At 37.3% G+C, this 24,882-nt stretch overlaps 1 protein-coding gene across 1 annotated transcript; it reads left to right on the top strand.

The window, feature by feature from the left end:
• Positions 1–9,198: 9,198 nt before the first annotated feature.
• LOC139710159 (uncharacterized) lies at positions 9,199–23,000 on the top strand. Its single transcript, XM_071622092.1, has 2 exons — positions 9,199–9,425; positions 20,426–23,000. Exon 2 carries the CDS (start codon positions 20,449–20,451, stop codon positions 22,378–22,380), a length of 1,932 nt encoding a protein of 643 aa, XP_071478193.1. The 5' UTR covers positions 9,199–9,425; positions 20,426–20,448; the 3' UTR covers positions 22,381–23,000.
• Positions 23,001–24,882: the final 1,882 nt, after the last annotated feature.

The raw sequence follows: 24,882 nt of genomic DNA, 5'->3' as shown, positions 1-24,882 counted from the left end.
GGCCAGCGGCGCTCCACGGAGAGTGGAGAATGTTGAATCAGTGTGATATTCGAATGTGTAGCATTTTGTCATCCCTTCTCTATGCTATGTAGTCCCGGTGTGAGGCTCTGAAATCAGAGCAGTGTTCCGTATTTGTAAATAAATGCAGTTTTTGAGGTTATGCATATTATCTTATGTAATCATTACATGTCTGCACGGCCACACACTGGCTTGTAACTTTCATATTTTTAACTTTCTGAAATACTCGTATAATACGCATAGATATAAAGTTTCACAAAGAATGTTTAACTTTGCAATAAGCAGATAAGGAAGGCACTATAATAGTCAGACAAGTGTCTGCTGCTGCAGCGATCCTATTTGTACACTTTATCCATATGTTCTGTGTTATATAAGAGTCGAATCCATGTAGTGGTTATACGTATTAATGGGAACACATCTTTCAGGGAAAAGACATCGGTAAATTTGGGAAAGATTTCTCATCATAGGCACTATTATTATTCTACAAATGAAAATTTTGCTTGTAATTCATGCTACATGATTATAAAACTGAAATTTAGTAAATGTATGGGAGTAAAGGTAGTCATGATGGGTTTTTTTTTGTTTTGTTTTTTGTTTTTTGTTTTTTTTTTTTTTAACAAAGTCATTTTCCAGTATAGGTTACTACTAGAATAAACGTGATGAAGGACTATCCACTTAGTATATTATAGTAACGTCGCCCCATTGCATGGCGGCTTGCACTACACAGCGAGAATAATGCTCACATCATGTAACATTGGTTTCAAATAAAAAGAAAAGGCAAAAATTGTCAGCGATGGTTGCATAGAGGTATAAATAGATATAAGTTGCCCGAGTTGTAAGTTATACCCAAGCGTGTTCGGGTTATGGTGTGATGTGTTGCTCGATGTATTGAGCTTTGTAAAGTGTACTGGTTCCTCAACTACTCGTCTCTTTTAGTGGGATCAGGGAAAGGTCTTTATCCCGGATCGTCATTGCTAAAATTCTTTCAAACAACAACATGAAAATTGGCATTGGTTTGTCTTTCTTTGACTTCTCTCACTCTGATACCAGTTTATGGGTTGCAAATTCCGTGGATACAGTGTCTTGGTAATAATGATACATGGAAAGAATGCTATACACTGCAAAAAGTCCGGTGTTAAATAGTGAACACCGAGCTGGTGTTAAATTTTCGGTGCTCATTTATGGTGTTAAATTAACACCTCCGAGTGTCATTTCCAAATTTTAAACTGTTTTTTGATGAGTTTCTTAGTAACTGCACTTCTTGTTGATTTTTAATTTAAACAAGACGATCAAGAATTTTACATTAAAATACTAGATTTTTGAAAAAATGTGAAAATAAATTTACACCAAAGTAACACCAGCTGGTGTGGTCTCTTATTGAAGCTGGACGGGTGTTAAACCATTGATATTAACACCAACAAATATCAAATCAACACCATGTGGTGTCATTTTTGAATTAACACCAGTACAGTGTCAAAATAACACCAGGTACAGTGTCAAATTAACACCACGAAGTGTCAGGTGAACACTTTTCAACACCATCACAGTGCATTTTTAACACCTGTGGGTGTGGTCCTTTATTGAAGTTTGATCGGTGTTAGATTTAACACCCATGGTGTTAAATCTAACACCGATGATTTTACAGTGTAGTGTGTGGGAATGTGAGATTCTTTTGATAACGTTATGTGTAATACAGGAGATTGATAAAACAGGTAAAAGCCTATTTTTGCCGAATGTGCAATTAAGTCAATGCACAAAAGAAAAATGAACTCCATGTTAACCTGAAAAACATAATCATCCCATCGCAATACACTGTACAGGGAAAATGTCCGCTGCATGCATGATAACATGATACAAAATTAAAGGCCAACGGACGCAAAAGGCACAGACTATGCATATGTACGCTGAACCGGAAGTGTTTTGGCTCTATTTCAAGGCACAAAAAGCACCAAAATTGTTTTGTTTTTGTGTAATTGCTTGCTTTCTTTTCTTTTATTGGTTGTTTTTTTTTTTTTTTTTTGCACCTTACCAAGGCTTCACGTCACTAGAAGCCCAATATACTCTTGGCAATTAAGCGATCATGCATGCAGGACCTTGGAATGCATAATTTCGATTCAAAATATTATGATGTGATCATTGAAACTTGATATTACTTTATATTTTCAAAAACAAGTGAGGGATGGATATAATAATGTAGTACTACTCGATCATACCGATCACTGACAATGTATTTGCGGACGTAACTAGCAGCAGTTCTGTGGACGGGGATGATATCCTCTGTGGAGAACCCTGTACATTACTTGTTGCAATGTCATCTTGTTAACCTATATGCCCTATCATTATAAACTACGTATATTAAGGCGCATGGTAAACGTAGACGAAGAACTTGGTCGACAGTGGACTGCTGACGACCTCTGGGGAAAATATCGGTCATGTACCTCGGTTACTTGTATAGTTTAACTGTAACTTGTCACTGTTTGGCAAGGTTATGGTTGAAGTCCACAGCCTACAGACATAATTATTGACATACAATTGAAAGCACTGCAAAAGCTACTATAATACAGCATTATCATGTGGATAGAATGCAAGAAAATAATGATGTCACGTTCTCCTCTGGCAGCGTTTGATGCCATTGTGAGCAATTCGAGTGTCCGATATGTGGTGAACAGTTTTAACAGCGTTCCTTTGTGTACGATCATGTGTACGATCATCAATGTTCAGATGACTTTTAATTGCACTCACGGAGTACTATAATGAGAGGCAGTGTCATAACGAATGACCAGATCAATGTGTATGAATACACCAATATTTCCCATTCACTTGAACATGTTTGGTGTTTCATGTGTCATTAAAATTTTGACGTGAATGCATTTCTACGTTTAATCACTCGATACTTCAATTACTTTGTTTGAAAGACTTGAAACTGTGCGAGATCTATAAGTAGCCTGATTGCTAAGCAAGACGTCGTAAACACCAGAAAACGCTCTGAAGAATTATACTAATGTACTGCTGACTCATACAGGACGCTAGTAATATAGATTAACTGCGTTTTTTATGTGTTGGCTGATGAGGCTGAGAATATCAACCTCTAGCAGTCTAGCGACGATGGGTTTCTTCAGAAGTCTAATGACATGAACATAACACTGTGTACTCCTAAAGCCGACGGATTTCTTCATCATAGATGGCGATTTTTCTGTCTACTTTTCTAGTTACCATACCATAGTTATCAAATCGTATAAGAAATCATCTTCTGAAATGAATTGATGGCAAATCACTGATGACTTTATGGTCCTTTCACTTAAGTACACGAGGAACCGTTTTGGCTAGAGGTGGATGTAAACCACGGTCTCTCAATCACAAGGTCAACAGTTCGAGTCAGCGGATAGCAGTGATTGTGCCAGTAGGCAAGAATAATTGATCCTCATTACAGAAAGTCCTTTAATGAGGTTGATCTTAAAGCTGCTGATCCCTTGTTCATAAGCAATCAAAACTTTATAAGTGCATGGCGACGTTGTAAATAGATCCGACACAAGCCAAAATAAGATAAAACAATGATAGAGTGGTTTTTGTTTTTTTGTTTTTAGGATATATAAAAGTCAACGTAGATAGATGTCGGAGTATGTGCCAAGACTTAACCCCGATTTTTACTCATATCGTACCGTTGCACGTTTCCTTCAATGTCAGTACTTGTGAACGTTATGAATATAATATGTTATCCGAAGAATATATAATTCTTAGAGGGGTGTATAAGTATGTTCGACTGAAAATAATGTTGATGATTCGTGAAGTTTCATGGGATTGTGTAGTATCCTGTCATTAATGGTGTTATCGTCATATTGAAGAAAGCGTTTCAGTTTTACCATGAAGTGAGATTGAATATCGCAGTGTGAGTAAGTTGATTATTTATCTATTAGCAGCTGTGATGACATGCGTTCAGATATGAATGTAATGAATTGGGGATATCTATGCGATTTTTGTATGCATGCAGCACTCACACACAACTAAGGAAAAATCTCACTCACAATGCCTTCAATGTTTATCTATTGTTATTTATCAATTCTCAGTGCCATAAATTCTCCTGTCAACTGATAAATCACGTATCTGTTTCTGTTGGCATATGGTTAGGGCTGTTTTCTGTTTCTTCGTACTCTCATGTATTCTCGTGAGACTTGTTTATAGTTTCTTCCATTAAATACTCATTTTTGCTTTCACACAAAAAATGGCAAACTCTGGTTATGAATGGGTGATATATTGTATTGTGTTCAAAGGAATGGTTTAATTTTAGTTGTTATGGGGATTCAGAATTAAACCTTTTGCGAGATGATTAGAAAACACATACAATACATACAATTTTAAGAGAAATTCAAAGTTTATTTCATGAAAATCGGTAAAGAAATGGCTGAGATATCACAAAGCAAACAAACAAACAAAGTAAAACAAAGTAGTCCTTAAAAGGCCGGTCCCACCTTTTTCAATAGGACCTCTTTGTTTTTGGATTACCTCAGCCATTTCAAAACTAATTTTCATCAAATAAACTTTGATGAATTATCTTAGAATTATTGTATGCTCTTTCATTATTATTTCATGAGAGTTTTCTCATTATCTAACAACAACAAAAAAGTTGGAAACCTAAAGCCCATCTCATCAAAGCTATAGCATCCCTTTAAGGCATATTTCAATTTGTGTTTGGTGTATGTGTCATGGTGGAATACTATGTAAAAGATTACTTTCCTGGTACGTTAGGAATGTGAATTTCCATGAAATAAAACTCTACATGAAGCACGCACAACATGTATCGAATCTGGCTTACGTTAACAATCTTGTGCTCTGGTGGGTTGTGGTGAAGAATTCCAGCATATTCCAGTTTCCATGCTAGTGATTGAAACCACATAATATAAAAAAAGTAGTTGGGTGAAGATGTCATCTTCTGTTCAGTTCTGCATACCACTCAAAGTCATCGAAATGAAATTATGATTTTAGAAAATGAATATCAAATATAAGCAGCCACGACTCCGTCCCCAAGTCACAACGGATTGATAACATATTGCAACACAACAGAAATTGATGGCAAGGATGAAAGTGTTCCTATGTGTGTGTGGGTGGGGGATTGATTCATAATTGGGTTATCTATGTTGAAGAGAGATTATTTGCAGTATAAATTGAAAAATGGATTTGTTTGTGATTTGAATTGTATATTAAAAAAAAAATAAACAAACGTGTGCGTGTCGTTCAAGGATGAGAAACTTGTGTGGCCACTGATTGCACCTTATTTCATTTGCTATGCTTCTTGCGGTATATATCTATAACTTGTAAAAATCCTGAGCTTTCTTATTCTGGGTCCGACTTTGACAAAAAACAACAACAACAACAACCACCCTCTCTGATGTCACTGTTTCTTTGCGCAAAACCCAACTTAAACATGGCTCCGAATTGGGAAAGTAAGAACACAATCCACAATCTCCATCTCTCTCTCTCTCTCTCTCTCTCTATATATATATATATATATATATGATATTTGTGTGTGTGTGTATTTGAGCATATCATATATATTTAATAAAGTGACAAGAGCAATTCCACAATGCAGCACACTTTTTGACCCTCGACTGGTAATCAGAAGGCGTCTAGCTGTGAGGAAAGTTCGGTTCACTTTCAGCCGGGTATTATATGGCTTGGTCTGTCTACGCGACACTAATGACCGGCTGTATCGTGTTGATCGAATAATATCAAAGGCTTTAATGTGAAGGAGAAAATCAGGACATAGTATTAATGTCAAGGAGATAATGACTGAATGTTTTGCCTTGTGATACTGAACAAGTTTGATATCAAATATATTACTTATCTTTGGTTTTATGATACTGCGTTCTTCTTTTGAGTCCTCTCAATGTAGTACTAATCAGCTTAGATGACATTACATTATGTCAGTTATAACTATTGGCATCGGGTGCTTAGGATGTCAAGAGACTGTAACTGATGCTTTTTTGTCATTAATTTGCAATCCGAGAGAAAACATGATCGTGCAATAACCAATAATAGTGTTATCCGATATCGTTCAAACAATATTAAAACACTGTTTCACTGATTGCCCATTTGACCGTTCTATTGCCTCGGGCCAAATCAGGTAGAACATAATACACCTGCAGGGGTATAAGATTCAGATGAATACTAGTAACGCGAGGAAGATAAAGTGAAGTGCTGGGAAGGCATGCTAATATAATCCACTGTATACCTCTCCAAATTACCTCGATGACTAATATGGGACAAGGGTTTATCAGAAACGTGATTAATGTGTATGAAATGATTGAATGTATTTCTCATATTTCACAACAAAATACAATACGCCTTATCACTGCACAAAGCAATATCAAAATCATCAAAATATCACATTAAAACTAACTGCAAAAGTAAATGCAATTATGTATGAGCAGGTGACTAACAAAAAGGTTATTACTTAGATAAAAATGATGGAACAGAGGTTTTAGGTACATAACGGATAAGAGTGTGAAATAAGATGAAGGGACCGACTAAGCAATGCTTATGAATAGCAAATACAATCATAGAACGATACCCCCTTGCCATATCATTTTAGTAAAGATAGAAAAACAGATACAAAGATACACTAGAGCAGATGAATAAAAAAATGATTGATAGATAGATATACAGATAGGCCTACTTAAGTAGATAGATAGATAGGTGATAAATGGGTACATTATAGATAGAGACAGACATAGATAGATACAGATACAGAAATATATAGATAGATTGATTGATAGATAGATAGATAGATAAAGAGAAATACATGAATAAATAGATAGATAGAAGGGTTAGATACAGGGGGGGGGGAGAGGAGTAAATGAATGACGATCAAAAGAGAGGTTGTAATGTATTTGAACTAAATCTTGTTGTTATGCATTCAGTGATTTGCGGAAGTTTCCAACGGAAATAGATTCATTCGGATAATAGTCTCAAGCCCAGACCGCATCGCGTAGTCCGTACAGATCTCGCGGAGTCAGTTGTTGTGCAAAGGTATCACCCGAGAATTTACCTATTATATACGTAGTTTACTGGAATCTTCTCAGGGGCCAGAAAGGTCTCACAATTTCCAGAATTTGCAAGAAGAACGTCCACAAATTTTGTTCGACATGCATGTAGATACAGCAGGATTCAGGGGCGGATCTAGGAATTCCGTAAAGGGGAGGCACCTTCACAAAATTAAAGGGAGGCGCAAGCATCCCCCCCTCCATTTTTTTCTTTATATTTCTTTTGTTTTAGCCACAAGTAAAGGGGGAGGCGCGTCTGGTGCGTCCCCTCCTGGATCCGCCACTTGGATTAAAGTTATAATATTCTATTAAGTATATCTTTCTCAGTGCATTGTAAAAATGGGGTTGACAGCAAATGTTTGCTCTCATAATGATATAGATATCTTTCATGTCACATTCATTGCAAATACTAATTTATTTTCAACGGTTGGGAGATCTGACCTACTAATATATGAAATTCATGTTAAGGAGTTTCTTATCATATTTCAGATTTTAAAAATTTGTTTCACAGTTCCCTACAATCGATTATATTCATTTTTGTTTGCTTAAGTATATTTCTTCAATACTACGTAATTTGCTCCGTTTTACATGAATAGTGATGGTGATAGATTTCTAAGGTAGTGGTTCTCGAAAATGTTACAGAATGCATTTCTGTTTGCTGTAAAAAACGGAATTCGGTTTCACATTCAAGATGACTTTAAAGGGAAAAACGTAATCAAAATATGACATAAGCAGACCCATAAGAAAGTAATCTCAACACCACACGACCCTTCCATTTTGTTGTTAACAAATATTTACAAATCTTGTTTCTTGGAAATAAATCAAACAAGGAAGTGCTTTACATAGATTTTGTCCTACACTTGCAATGATTAAGCAATGGTTTGTAGCGGAGTATAATAGGCCTATATCATGATAGTTTTTTCTTTCTTTTTGTTATTGACAGTACAAGCCATCTATCGCCTAGCTTTACTCGTACACGATAGTGTGACCCACATCGCAAATTCTGAATTAGTCCCCCAGCACCCCTGGCATTCGTCCCAGCTTTAAATGTCCGCCTGTTTCCCGTTTATCATTTTAACATAATCACGTATTTAGATACATTGTACGAGAATGATCGTACCATGGCATAGCCTTACTCCACATAATTGGTTAGGAAACCACACCTCTCCTCGTATTTTATTTACTTTTTTTTTTTACAACGAATACGGCAGCTGTAGAAAGAACCATGGAGCTACCAGCTCCGTGAAAGAACCATACAAAAAGAAAAACAGACAAAGCAAACGAACAACGCAAAAGGGTTTTCCCCGTTCATTCCCGGGCAATATAGCAGTAGTCTTTCCTAACGCAGACCCTCAATGACGCAAAACAGAGGAAGCTCGGTTCATGTGTGTATGGATGCATAAATCGTGACATATCTTATCTGTAATTTTCTCTCTTGTTATACATGTCAAATGGCACATGTATATCAGTACCGCTCAATACGATGGCATTCATGCAAAGAAAATGCCTGGTTGATATATTATTCTCTTCTATAATCAATGTAACTCGAGGTTTGAGACTATCAGACACACAAACTTTGATTTCGCGGAAACGTGGGAATTTCATCAAGAAATAAGCCTGGCCTCTGTAGTCTCTATAGGACACATAAACCCGAGTAACTTACTTTCATGTTTTCAGATTTTATTTTTTTTTAAATGGATAATGGTAATCTTTCTGTATTTGACAAGGAGGTGAAGTCCTTTATACTCTCAGTTAAGTTCTGATTGTACCACTATTGGTCGTTCTCCGTCTCACGAAGTAAAATGAATAAGAGAAATAGATGGAGAAATATCAGAAAGATAGACGGGATTGAAACTAGCAGATGAACACATGATATTTCGACTAAATCTTACAATCCAATATGCTAGGAAGAATATGAAGTAACAACGGCAGAGAGCAGAGATTTGTTTCTTGAGACTCTGATGTTTTGTTTGTTTTTTGATGTGCTTGAGATGAGATTGGGGATTTGGCGCGAGTTCACAACCCGGGTTTTCCCACTTGGGAAACTTTGACCCTTGGCACGGTATCGAGCGGGATTCACGGCTCGGCCTTTTTTGCGTTGTATTCCATCATATTATTTCTGTGTCGGTGAAGCGAGCAAAGGTAAAACGAAGAACAAAACGTTTAGTGAGTCCGTGACTGCGTGATACGTTTTGGTGCTGAGCGGCACCGTCGAGTACAAAGATTATCTCGTCCCTCGCTTCGAGTCGTATGAGTCACAAGTGTAGAAGGAAAAGTTGCTGAGATGTTACTGAAGCACATGGGTTTTACGAAAGAGGGACTGCGAAAGCTCTGATGAGACAGCATTGACCTCGCCATTGTTGATTAAAGGTCAGTGTCTTACTATACACAGACATTCGGTATCGTCTTGTTCGGTTACGGTAATCTTTTTCAGCTAGACACTATAGCTGAATATTAGAGATGTGGAGAGTGACTTTTCTATCTGAGTACCAATTGGTTAATGCAGTGTGCGATGAGAAAGGTGTGTGCAACAAGGAGGAAATAGCGGGCAAAATATTCTGAACAATGAGAGTGTTGTAGACTATTTCTCCAAGTGAGCATGGGAATCAAATGTTTTAATTTCACTGAGGTATGAGAAACTATCTATACGATTTCAAGCACTGATGTTATCAAATGAGACGGTTAATTTTTATTGCACTTGTCGTAAGAAATATTGTTTAAGTAATGAAACCACAATATAAGGTAAGGTTGTGAAGAATATCGATGTCAGAATAAGTTGTGATGGATCAAATCATATCCGTTCTCTTTCCCATCCCAACAGACTCTCCCTAGTATACCTGCCCCCCTGATTTTATTGCAAGCCCAACATTTTTTTTTCTTTAACATGTTTGAATAGTACTTAATTGGTAACGTAATTAGAGCAGGCAAATATTTCGCAATAGGTGACTAATCCAACAGCGAATACAGTAGTCATCATTGATAGTAGTGGTATAAGGTGCTCGATCGTTCTTTGATCCACGCAGACACTGTGGGCCGATGTACTATTCCTTTATATCACTTATATCTGGAGGGAGGGCTTTCTAAAACTATTCAATAGTTCAATAGTTTTCAATTCAATAGTTTATTTATTTTCATTAAAAAAATGAAAAAGAAAACATGATTCGAAACGGTACACGTTGTCAATTTGACTTTTATTCATCTGATATAAGGACAGTTCGTCGAATACAATATAAAGTATCGTATGCACGAATGATATTATAAAAAAAAAAGAAGAAACAATACACACTTTGTCATGTGACATGGTGACAAAACAAGTAACTAATCATAACGACGGAAAGAGTGTTCCACTAAAAAGCCAAGCTTGTAGGACTTGGAACACTAGAATGAGAACAACGACCCACATGGTATATGGGTCGTTGTTCTCATTCTAGTGTTCCAAGTCCTACAAGCTTGGCTTTTTAGTGGAACAAATCTACATGTATATTCATATTAAATTCATCTATGTCACTATCACTGTGTATGACAGGTAAAGACGTTAGAGGTAAACATATTACACTGCAAAAAGTCCGGTGTTAAATAGTGAACACCGAGCCGGTGTTAAATTTTCGGTGCTCATTTATGGTGTTAAATTAACACCTCCGGGTGTCATTTCCAAACATAAAACTGTTTTTTGAAGAGTTTCTTAGCAACTGCACTTCTTGTTGATTTTTAAGTTATACAAGACGATCAAGAATTTTACATTAAAATATTAGATTTTTGAAAAAATGTGAAAATAAATTTACACCACAGTAACACCAGCTGGTGTGGTCTCTTATTGAAGCTGGACGGGTGTTAAACCATTGATATTAACACCAACAAATATCAAATCAACACCATGTGGTGTCATTTTTTAATTAACACCAGTACAGTGTCAAAATAACACCAGGTACAGTGTCAGATTAACACCACGAAGTGTCATGTGAACACTTTTCAACACCATCACAGTGCATTTTCAACACCTGTGGGTGTGGTCCTCTATTGAAGTTTGATCGGTCTTAGATTTAACACCCATGGTGTTAAATCTAACACCGATATTTTTACAGTGTAGAGGTATTACTGTCATACTTATAGTAGTGTCAGGGTGAAACAAAAATCACGGGAAATTAAAACTGACATTACAGAGAAAAAAAAATAGGCCTACATGTCGCGCCAATCATCATCCTCTATTATAACTGCTCTCAAGCACTCTGTTGTTGTCCATCCCTTAACATTAGGAAATCCTTACATGTTTATTTTTGAAGTATTGTATTCTACATATTGACCTCCGGTGTTTTCGCACCACACCCGATATTTTACACTTTTCCATCTGACATTCTTACACCGAGCCCGTGAAAACATTTTAATATTTTAGTCATGATTATGACAACAAAGATCTTGGAGTGACCGTATCGCTGCGGTAGGTTATAAATTCAAGGCTCGCATTTTAAGGGAATAACGGAAGACATTACACAAACATGATTTTAGAATGATACATCCTTTCCCCCACTCCTCCCTCCCCCTTATTCCTTATGCCAAATTTTAGGAAGATGTGTAATATATTCCTCAACATTCTCTTTTTGTTTTGTTCTTGAACTACACTTTCACTCTCCGACGCAGAGAGCCGTAAATCGCAGCTGTAGAGATCTATAAATCGACCTGACTGAGCGGGGGTTGAGAATAAGACTAAACGCGCCTCTTGTCAATTTCAAATGCATACACTGCAAAGGCACTTCGTATTCAAATTTGAGTAAGATTCAAGAATAAAAGTAAAAGAAGAAAGGCAAATAAACCTTAATCTTAATCGAAGTTAAAGGGGAATCTACCCCAATCATGAGCATATTCGTGGATGCAGCAACCTTAATAGAACACATCATTCAGTGAAGCTTGAGGAAAATCAAAGAATCTGTTGAAAACTTGTGAATTTTCAAAGTTTTGGTGCAGCCGTCCCAGGGTTAAAGGGGCAGTCCAGACGATTTTCATGATTTCACATCATGTAGTACATAAATCGACAGCTCCATGATGTGAAAACGTTCTGGAATTCATTGTAGTCCTTGAGCAGAGAAACCAATACTCTGAAAAATCTTCAACAAATTACACTGAACAGTGTTGATGACATATAGGAGCCTTACATATCTATTCAAAAATGTAGCAGTGTAATTCTATTGCAATGCCGCTTGCTTAACAAGTTCACCTGTGTAGAATCTATATATGCATGCCTTCTTCTTTTGTTCTGCTTCCTTGAGACCCAACTCATGCATTCTTATGGTGAGGCTGCCATGTCATCATCCTTTGTTCATTGCAATTTGCTTTAAATTTCGGAAACGTTCTTACTCTTCATCCCAATCACTATAAATGCTGAAACTCTGTACTCAGTATAACTGATTTATAGTTGTTCAAATGCAAAAGTCTGAAAATCATCCGGAGATCTCCTTTAGATAAAAAAATTAAAAAGAACACATCTTCATTTTTGTAGCATTCCACGAAAGAGCACTGGGCTTGCATCTTTCGGAAGGTATAGGGAGAATGATATTTCCCTTCATATGTGTCAGTAATAAGTCGAGGGTATGATGTGTATACTTTTCTCATCAATTAAAATCATCAAATAAAATGTGGAACTCTCTTTATAGCTTTTGTTTTGTTTTGTTTTGTTTTGTTCCACCATACCACTGGGACAACATAAATTTCTACAGCCTTCTTATCCAGCGATGGGGATACATGGATTTAATCAAAACTTTGGAAATTCATACCTTTTGGACGGATCGTCCTATTACAATTTCACTAACGTGTCCTACTGTATTCTGCATTCACAGAATTCAAATTGTGCGCTTTGGGTAAATTTCCCTCTAAACAAGAAGATAATGGAATTTCAAAGATTCTTACGTTGACAACACAAAGTGAAGAACTAGAGCACCATCACAAATGCAAATCATAATCATTGCAAGTCCGGAATAATTTTGTGAGAGAAACATAATCAACTCTTCCCTATCTTGTTAATCACAAAGGCCTACACATGTACACAGGAAATTTGCGCATGTTGATAGGCATCGGCATTTATTCATTAAAATTCAAATTTTTGTAGTTTTCTACATTGAGTATTATTACAAATGAAATGCAATCATATTTTTTAAACAATAAGACGTGCTATCGGTATATTCAAATGTAACTAAAATTTACATGTGCAATAATGATCACAAAATGAGAAGACATGGTTGATAATTTATAGCGATTCGGGATTAAGGAACAAGTAGTGATCTGACTGAAATATGGTAGCATATACTGGATCGGAATGCAGAAGGCTGTCGATGAATGAGCAATAGCTTGAAGACACGACAGCTTACTCTTCACACATCATCTAAATTTAGACACCATAATCATCTTAATCTTAATTTAGACATCACCTTATTTTAGACATCATACCTCATCTGAATTTCTGTGTGCAATTGTGCCTGTATGACAATTCTCAGTGAACATAGGTGATATTCTATAACTTTTTTTTAATATTCAATAATAAAAATGAGATGCTCTCTTGTTCTTTGATTTCGTTCCATCCATTAGAATCAAAATAAACTTGGAGTATCTGCCAAGCCTCATTTAAATTTCGATATAATGGCCCTATAAAATCATAAAACATCACTCACTTGCGATACAGTAGGAGGGGGTGAACGCCATTTTTAAAATTTTTTAACTAAAGTTCACCATCACTTATATATGGAGAGAGGGAAATGAAAACTTTCCAATGATATCTCACTTGTTGCATAACGAGAAATGTTCTTGAAGTTATGATTAAAGGACAAGTCCACCTTCACATACATAAGGATTGTGAGAATGCAGCAATATTAGTAAAACACATCAGTGAAATTTTGAGGAAAATTGGACAATCCGTTCAAAAGTTACGAATATTTTAAGTATCTGCGCAGTCACTGCTGGAAGAGAAGACTACTACAGTGTATGATGTCACATACTTACAACTATATAAAGAAAATAAAAAGAGAATTTCACAAAACTTTACTTTTTGAATAAAGTGCACATTTCTTTGACTTGCTACTGACGTATGTTAAGGGTAATATTATTCCCCCTGCCTTCTGAAAGAGAGAAGTCAAGTGTTCTTTTGTTATGCGAGAAAAATGGAAATATGTTGAATTTTCTTTATTCCTTCTTTACATCGTTGTACTCATGTGACATCACAAGCTATAGTAGTCTTTTCATCCAGCCATGACTGAGCAGAAACTTCAAAAATTCATAACTTTTGAACGGATTGTCCGATTTTGCTCAAACTCTCACTGATGTGTTCTACTAATATTGCTGCATTCACTCAACCCACATGTCTATGAAGGTGAACTTGTCCTTTAAAGATATTCAATGCTTTCTCGTCATTTCCTTCGTTTTTAAGCAGTTGAATTGAGACGTTGTGCAATGAAACACTTCACTTACACCCGTATGATGTAGCTTTGAAGGATAGCTCGTGGGGTCATTATACATTCCAACTTTACCTGAAGAGAGGGAGAAGCTCTGATCTTCATCTTTTCCAAAAGCGAATAAAAGACACCTTGTAGACTTTCCTATTCTAGTTCTTCACAATATTAGCATTTTACGCATAATATTTTTCTGCCAAATGGTATCTTCATATGAAATTTAGTTGAAACTGAAAACAGAAAATATGCACAAGACTGAAGAGACCGGCTCCTTCAGAACATAATGCCTTCTACCAAAAGAAAGACCCCGAGTTTCATCAAACTCATCGTCTTTCAGATTGAAAGAATGACGTGTCAAATCAGTCATCAGTCGTCAGATAAGATGGATGAAATGTGTGGTAATTGATCCTCTGTTTTCACACTCGCTAGATCAGACAAATGGAGACCTGAGCTATCACCGGTCACATTAGGCTCAATGTTCTGACCTAGCTATTAGGGAAATACGTTACACAATGATCATGAATATTTTTTCCAGCAATGTTGTACATAATGTTTGACATAATGTGAGAGTCGGACGCCTTTGAATATTCTACAGATAAATGGAGCTATATAAATGCTGTTCATCGTCGTCGTCGTCATCATCATCATCATCATCATCATCATCATCATCATCATCATCATCAATTGGGCGTGGTGATAATCAACAGCAACATCAAGAGTTGATCCAGTATCGTCTATGATAGTTGTTGATAAATACCCCTCTACATGCATATAGAGGCCAAATTCACCCTTGCGGTGCCGGGTGATCGTGCTCTCATATCAAATAGTATTAGATGGGTATTCCACATGAAATTGAAGAGAAATCGCATATTTCCTAAAGACACATCTTTTGATTTATTAGCATTGATACAGTCAGAATCCAAGCATTTTACCGAATTGTATATTCGGAACTACAGGTGTACATGTATGTCCTGACTCTATTTCTTAGCATATCCACCATTCACGCACGACACATTGCACCACCTCTATCCATCATCACTGACCATAATATAGTCACTCATGTTATCATATCACATGCACATCTGTGGAGGAAACAAAAAGGGAAAACTTATTGTCTTAAGAATTACGTGGAATTCCCCACTCTGGCATTCCTTTATGACAGCAGAATATTGGCACGTCCCCTCACTGTATCGATACTGGAAACTTAAAGGGAAACACCGCTCCATACTTAAGAAGACTTGTATAAAAAAAAAGGATGAAGGCAATTAAACAGATGCAAGTATCAGTAGAAGTGAACCTCCCACCCAGAATGATGAAAGTTAGGTAATCTCAGAAGAGATTTATCGTTGTTATTATTATTATCATTATCATTATCATCATTATTAATAGTAGTAGTAGTAGTAGTAGTAGTAGTAGTAGTAGTAGTACTAGTAGTAGTATCATTAGTATTGTCATTACTATTATCATCATCATTACAGTGCCTGTGTGATAAAACGCAAAGATAATAGCGACCGCACGCATTTATGCAAATGGACGAGGTGATTTTATTATCGTCTCATAATTTTCGTGTTTTATGATTGTAAAAAAAACAAACAAGTTTGCATGCATGGAAATAGGATTTTCCTCATTTCAGACGGAGCTAATTGACATCATGATCTCATCGTATTATTTTGTGAATTACAAATTTCGGTGAAAACGTATTATGTCCTGACATTAGTTGACTGGGTTTTTTTTTTCTCTTTCATATCTTAGTGAAACCTTGACTCTTACTCCGTGAGGGTTTCACTTTAATCAAGCGCGAGCTCATTGCTATATTTTAAGCTATTAACATCAAGGCTTGTCGACTGAGGATGTTGATGCTCTGAGAGTGCACCAAACACCGGAGAATACTTATTCTGAAACCAGCGCCTCTTGTTTGAGAAAAACACTTTGAGCTCGAGAAATCGAAACTGTAATCAAGGAGAACATCTAAAACCTTTCCATGCTCTTAAAGATAAAACAACCCCATGCTCAAGTTAAGTTTAGTCAAGAGAATGAAAAATAAAGAAAAAAGAAAAATCATTAATATCGAGCTTACGGAAGAAAAGAAAGAATTACATTAGAGAGTATTACACATATCATGCAGGTTTACAAAGAGAATGTGTAAAAGAATAGGGAAAACGTGTCAAAGTATTTTTATACTATGACGGGTAAATTCCGTTTTCCTCGTTATCACTTTGAACTGTGGTAAACTGAGATTTAAAGTGATAATCCATGTTTCGTGTCAAGTTATTAAGTTTAATACTCATAGTAAAACAAATCAATAAGATTTGAAGAAATTTCACTCAATGTATCGGGCATTCGCAAGCCGTGAAATTCTAACGTAAAACAATATTATCTTTAACAATATCAGTGTCATGCAAATCAGTGAAGGCGGTGCTTCTTTCACCAATTAATGCTCCCATCAATTCGTTCATAAGCTTTTTAAGAGCATTTTTCATGACGACGATGATGATGATAATGACAACTATTTTCCTCTCCCCTAAAGAGTCACCATTCCTTTAAGTAATCACAACTCCATAATTACTGGTGATGATTATTTCATGATAAGGATATGACCTAATCTGTCATATATCTTTACATACTATTAAATTTATCAAATGACGTGCCAGGTATATCAGAGACGTGGTAGGCAACGAAAATTAACATCATTTCATCTACCATATATGCTAATTTGCATGATTAAAGGCATGAAACCAATATTATCTAAAGTACTACATGATATAACAATGTTAGAAAATTATTAAAAGTTTACACGTAAGCACTGAATTGAGACAAATTCCTTACTTTATAATTTTGTGTTATTCTAATGAAAGTTCTAAAGCTCTGTTTTCTTTTATTCTATTTAACGAAGGTAAATAGATTACGGAGAGTGAGTCTAACTTTAACCGTCTATTGTGCAACCCTATTATGGGTAATAACGGGAAGTGACGGAATTTTACCCATCCTGCGAAGTACTTCGACCATTTTCATCACCTTGATAATTCATCGTGCACATTCTCCCCCCCCCCCCCTCTCTCTCTCTGCGCTATGCGTGTGTGTGTGTGCGTATGTGTGTTGTACGTGTACGTGTGGCGTGTGTGTATGTATAAAATGTGTGTGTGTGTGTGTGTGTGTGTGTGTGTGTATTATGTATGTGCTCACCAACCAGGATGTCGCGAAATGAAAATCAAGGTTCAGACTGAATCACAATCTATAGCAATCGAACTAAATGATTTTCACATGCTTCAAAGTGTCTTACTGCTGCTTGCAAATGGTTTCTTATTCCTAATACATTGTACGTGTGAGTGTCTCCTGAATTTCAAGAATTATGTACTAAATTGAGAGCTAGAGAAAAGCATGAGTGAACCGTTTGGAACAGTCCTGAGTTTCCAAACAGGAAGTCCTGAATTGGAATATAGATCCTGCCCTGTGCTTACATCCTTGGAAAATGTGGTTGGACAGTGATGTACCTCTTCTTCACCCAAAACAGTGTACAAAATGGCTGCCTGGCGAAGTAATGATGATACCAGAGCCCTCTGTTGGACCAATGCTATAAACTGAAACAAATAAAAAACTGAAACTAAAAAGGCTACCGTATGAGAACTACTGTAGTTGTGGAAGGAGCATGAAAGTAATAAAATTGTTTGAGTTATTGGAAATAATCAAAATGTAATATGATTTTTCCAAGTTTCTTAGACACGAGTGATCAACCGGCTGGGTAATTTGTTTTCTATACAATAATAGAAAAACTAGCTATTGTTGTTGAATTTCTTCAGAATGTGAGACTTATACTGCCATGCAAAGTTATGTCCCCGATACATCCTTTATAGTCTGGGTATAGCCTCCCCCCCCCCCCCCCTCCTTGTATTATTTCGGGTACGCAAGATGATATGCTTGTTCCCTCCCATTGAAAGCAGCCCCGATCCCAAGATTGCCAACATTTTTTGATAAGTTACATCGATACCATTGCTCCTAATTCCCTCGCCACACCTCCACCCGGCGTCTCTACTTTCATCATTATGCCACTTCTCTTCGCCTTACCTTCGTAGTAACCTCTCTCTCTGCTACACTCGCAGTATTCTGCAGTACTCTGCACTGATACGCTCGTCTTTTACAACATTTTCTACTCTATCTTCTCAATACCTCTTGCAGCTACTCTGAACTTCTAGTTTGTATTGTCCTCTTCTCTTCTTGAAGTTTTTTCCATCCTTCTAGCATTGTCCATCTCTCAGAGATTTTTCTGAACTATACATCGTATACATTGCATACCGCAACGTTACCATGATTTTTCTCCTTTTTTTTCACGTGCTTATTCATTGTCTCATCATATATATATATATATATATATATATATATATATATATATATATATAATATATATATATATATAATATATATATATATATATATATAATATATATATATATATATATATATATATATATGTATATGATGTGTGTGTATAAATCTGTACATATACTTATCACATTTTTCTTGTTTGTGAAATAACTCTGCATACAGATATTGTATATATTACATATTGTTGATCTTATTGCTCAGTTTATAAAGTCACGTAACTCTTTCTTGTTGATTGCTAGTAAGAATTAAGCAAGCTTCAGAATGAAGGAGGGTGCTTTGTTGAGCGCTCATTTGTGGACACAATCACAATCATTAAACCCATGAGGTGTAATGCTACAGAATTAGAAAAAATCACACCTTATTGTTTCTATCTATTGTTTATATGCCATAGCCAACATAGCTCAAACGTTCACAGATAACGGTTTCTTATAAAAAGACAATTTTAGTGGGACTATTTTTTTTGTACCATGCTTTATCATGTCTTCCTAATACTTTCCAGACTTCTCTTTCAGACGAATGCGCAAAGGGAAAAGAGAATATAAGTTATCCCCAGGTTAGAAATAAGGATGAAATGGTGCTGAGACGGAAATCATAACTTTGTGCAGCCCATATACTACCGTTATTATGTCACAGGTTGGTAAAGACAGATATCTATAATCAAACGAGCCAAGGGGTCATGAAAATGATATCATTACTTTCAACGTCTGTTTGCTGTTTGTAAACGTACGGAATTATACAGAGTATCAAGTTCTCATTACTTTTTTTTTCTTCTCGCCGAATATATCGAATAGTGAAAGGAAATACCGACTGCTCTCTTTGTCAGTGAATTTATCCGGATGTTTTCTACGTGACTCTGGTGGATATCCGGGTATGAGAGTACACATTCATGCTGCATTAAAGTCTCACGGACACAGAACAATGATTTTCACTTCAAAACTGGGATGTACGAGAACAATATTGTTTAAAAAAATACTCGAACGTATGAGAACAAATGCATCCTTACTTTTCTTTTCCGATTTAGATCTTGGGTGTTTGTGTGTATGATAATGTAATCATGTATCTATAATTTTCTTAGACCAGTGGGGACTTGAACATGACAATCAAAATAGTATTACTATATAAGTACTTCTGGAATGTGGACGATTTTTTTCTCCCACCGTCACGAGAAACTTGTAGCCATGTAGTCATGTCTCCTAGTGCTTGTGGGTGATGATAATGGAGACATGACGAATTTGCTCCTGCAACAATCGCTCCGGTCTTATTTCCTCCACGAACGTAGAGTTAGGGTTAGGGCTGTGAGAGGGTTTTAGGTTTAGCTTGATGTGAGGATTAGGATTAGGGTTACGGGTAAGTTGTATTTGAAGGTAGGTTTATGTTCGGCTGAGTGTGCAGATATTTCGTGGGAGCAATTGTAGCAGGAGCAAATGTCATGGAACCGATAATATTAAAGTGAGTTTTACATTCGATAATGAGCATAACATAATACATTCACATATATTACTGATCGCGCCTTTTATTACGATTATAATTTTTTCCCCTTTTTTCTTGTTGTGTTTCTAGAACCTGACACATTCAAGGCTACAATGAGAGGCAAATCAGTCGTGTGGGATCACTTTAATTGTGATGAGGAGGAAGGTCACGTCTCGTCACCAATTGGCGGGAAAACGCGGCCGGCGGCATACTGCAGCTACTGTAACCTCAAGTACTCCTTCCCGAACGCAACCAAGATGATGCGCCACCTGCTCAAGTGTTCGCTCTGTCCAAACGACACGAAACGCGAGCTCGAACGGAGCGGATTTGGCGAGTTCCGGTCAGATCACCACGTAGGAGCAACGAACGGTTGTCATGAGGACGAGTACGCTTCGTCGTCCGCGGGACGACCGATGATGTCGTCGCGAATGAACCAAGGGACCGACAGTCCTAAGCCAGGAACACTCGCCCTATCTCTGCCTCAGGCCGGCACGTCGTCAGGACTAGTTTCGTGTCAGCGGAAAGAGCAGCAAGACGTACGATCAGGCGGCGCCAACAGAGATCCCTGCTGTCCAGAAGCCCAGCATGCCGTGACGAACAGAGTTTTGGCGTGTGCGCTTTTCCGAACTGACGTGCCGCTCAACATCATAGAGGACACCCACTGGTTGCAGTTTTTCCATCACCTTAATCCGACTTACTCTCCCCCGCCGATGGAAACTGTCATTGGGTCATTACTGGAGGTCGAGTTCATGGCAACATTGAAAAATGTGTATTCAGAGATAATCAAAACGAAATTTGCAGCCGTTTTGGTATACGGACGACAAGCTTTGAATATAGACCTAGGAGCGCCTGAACACGAGGAGAACATTGTCCTTACGACCCCTACCCCAATGCTAATGGGTTGCATTGACGTTGGGAAACGACAGACCCCGCAGGACATCGCTGACTCTATCTCGACAGTCATTACCAAGGTGGAGCCTGCTCGCATTGCTATTGTAGTAACAAATTTCGGCGAGAATGTCCGTGCCTCATGGCCAATACTCTCAGAACGCTACCCATTTACCACTGTTGCGGGAGATCCTGTCCAGGGCCTGCTTCTTCTTTTAAGGCACATTCTTCGACAGGACACCGTTGTATCAATGGTCAAACGTGCTCAACATATGCGCAAGTGTATGAATCTCTTGACTGAAGATGAACAACGCTTTAACGAAATCGATGCCATATTAGGCTGCAACAGTGCAAAACGAAGTCTTGGAATCAATGACTTAATGCAGAGTCTAGAAGCACTGATGGCTTGCAAAGAAAAGCTTCAGGAGAGTGTAGCCGCTGGATCAGACATCGCCTCGGTTGAAGTAAAGGTAACTATCCATGACGAGATGTTTTGGAACACGCTGTCACAAACTCTGACAAGTTGGCGCACCATTCAGATCTCGAAGTCGAACCTTGAACAAGAAGGAGTGAGACTTTCGGACGTGGTCATAGAAATGGCAAACATCGAACAACTAATTAAACAATCGCTGAATACATCCACATTTCCTGTAAAGGAGACCGACTCCATCGCGAAGTTCTTTGATGATGTCAAGTCGGCCTGCTGCAAACCAATCCACCACGCTGCCTGCCTTCTCGACCCTCGCTACTGCGGCGGCTGCCTCCCGGAGGACGCCACCAACGATGCTATCCAGTACATCGTAGAATGGGCAAAGACATCCGGTCTCGAAGTTGGACGCGTGCTTGCTAATCTCGCCGAATACCGAGCCAAGGACGGACGTCTGTGGTCGAAGAAGTACCTTTGGGAAGCAGCGTCGCACGTTGCCCCAGCGACGTGGTGGAAAGGCATCTGTGACACCCAGCCACTGTCTCCTGTGGCCATGTGTCTCCTTGGCCTTTCCATCAAATCAGACATGTCATCCCTGGAGCCATGCGACCAAGGTGAAACCGTAGACCGTGACAAAGCTCAGAAGATTCTGTTCATCAAAGCCAACTCCGATCTCAACTCCCAGCCAAGTGATCATACAGAGGAACTCACCGCTTCTCCTGGTCGCTAATCCAGCATGTACATGTAGTTTATACCTGTATAAATGTATCACAAGCAAATAATTAAGGATAACTGAATGTGAAATCCACGCCGCGTTCAAATCAACTATACAATACATCAAAGTAAAACTTTAGAAGAGCAATAATCTTCATTTTGTTTTGTTTTGTTTTGTTTTGTTTTTTTAAGGTAAAACTGCACACGGTTTCTTGCAAATTGGGCTCGGTCATAGTCGCATATCATGCAAATTAGACAAGTAATGATGAGCCCCGTTTGTTTGCAGGCAGGATCTTCACCAAATTCATCTATTTTGACATGGGATTTAAAAAGCTGTTGTCCTCAACATCGAATTATTTTAAAGATGTAACGATTCAGCAATGTTGACTTCGACGAGAAAACGCTTTTGTTTGCCGAGATATTGACAGATATAATGATGTGACCTTCTGCACATACAAACTGATGAGATAGAAACTGCGTGAAATTATTACATTATTGTCTTGTCTAATTGGCAAAAGTCATTTTGACCAATATTATTGTTTCGCGAATAGGTCACATGATAAAAGCTCAAATGCCATAATTCTCTAATTTTGTGGGAAAGCCCATGCAGATCAAATCTAATTGTCCCTTTTTGGATGGGGGGTGAGGGAGGGGGGAAATGGCTTTTTCTTGTTTAATCATCTTCCTTATTGATAAAAGTCATTCTGACCCATAAATCGTTGTTTCGCGAATACATGGTCCTGCAATTGATGATAAACGGTCAAACTCCATAATTCTCTTATTTTGTGAAAGAATCCAGTTTACCTTTTATTGTACTTTTAAAAAAAATCATATACGCGGAGTATCAAACTCAAATTGAGTGAGGGGTGCAGTTCTTGTTTGTTTTTTGTTTTGTTTTGTTTTTCTGGCTGCCCAACTGCTTGATCAATGCTTCCTCGATGTCAGAGAATTATTTGTACTTTTATCAATACGATAATAAGGCAATATATGCATTTTTCATTCTCTAGAGTAATATAAACGGACTTGAACTTTGACATGATTGCACGAGTGGGAACCCTTCTGAGAGATCTGTATTGCGGGGATTTTTGAACTACAGTTTTGTTCATGAAATTTCGAGGTCATCATCTATGGAGGCGAGCTTAATGATTTTCTTTTTTGAGGGGGTATTTTTTCGTATATACAGTTTTATCAAGAGTTGCGACAAGTATTGGGGGGGGGGAAGCAACACTGATGAACTATGATCTGATGATGGGGAATGGCGATGTGAATTGATGAAAAAGACATTGCAGTTACAAGTGTATTCCAAAGCTGGAAAGTAAAGTGCATATAATGCTATCATATACAGATGTCACTATAAAATATATCTTAGAATATATTATGTTTGTACATGTCCAACTCCAAGTATCGTGAAGTCAGTAACTGAGAAAACCACACTGTCTTTATACTGGAGTTGTGCAGAGGAGACCGCATGTATAAGACTCAGAAGTAGAAAAGACACGCTGTTGGCCGTGTAAACTCTACTTTAACCAAGCATTCCAGAAATTATCGTAATATTCTGCTGTACCTGATGCTTACCTCGTGAAGACTGAGGAACAGATGACGTCCATCAGTATTTAAAAAAAAAGGTCATAGTTATCACAAAAATTAAAGGGATGGTATAGTATTGGTTGAGGTGAGGTGAGGATTCAGCTTCGAACTTTTTGCGAGATATTATTTAGAAACCACTTTATGAAATATTAAAGAGCATATACAATTCAAAGAGGAATTCAAAGTTTATTTGATTAAAATTGGTTTTGAAGTGGCTGAGATATCCAAAAACGAAGTAAAACAAAGCTTTCCTATGGTTAAAGGTGGGTACCACATTTTATTAGAATCGCTTTTGTTTTAGATATTTCAGCCATTTCAAAACCAATTTTCATCAACTAGACTTTGAATTACTCTTAGAATTATATGCTCTTTCATGTTTTATATGAGGTTTGTCATTATCTCAACAAATTATCATAAACACAGTTGGAAACCTGAAATCCCATCCGCAACTGAAACTGTACTATACCTTTAAAGTTATATTGCCCTTACCTTGATGGTTTCAAAATGGCAGCATGTATCGCAATACGCTTTCTCTCCTTTCCATGTACATTATTTCTGCATATAAAAAGTGAATGAATAGATAATATGCTCTAGAAATATCAATGAGAAAGCGCTGTTACCAGTGGTTTTCAAAATGTTTATCGTCGATCAAAGCATGCGTGGGTAGTCCATTCATGCAGTCATGCATTTTGCCAGATTAACTATATTACACAGATTTAATGTCATACATCAAATTGTTGTACTTCGCAATATTGTCTTGTTTACATACCGTGCACACTGACAAATCATGTCGTATAAGCATATACATAGACCGTTTAGTTGTTACAATGAATGTACAAACAAATCGCTCTTGTTCGCAACTAATTTCGCCAAAAATATCGTAACCTATCTTATAGTTTTACTCTCTGATTAGTATGAAGTGAGAAGGGAG

The sequence above is a fragment of the Diadema antillarum genome, unplaced genomic scaffold, assembly GCF_040938485.1.
Source record: "Diadema antillarum isolate AM-2024a unplaced genomic scaffold, OU_Dant_1.0 seq00001505_RagTag, whole genome shotgun sequence".
Classification (NCBI taxonomy): domain Eukaryota; kingdom Metazoa; phylum Echinodermata; class Echinoidea; order Diadematoida; family Diadematidae; genus Diadema; species Diadema antillarum.
This window is presented reverse-complemented; position numbering and strand designations above follow the sequence as displayed.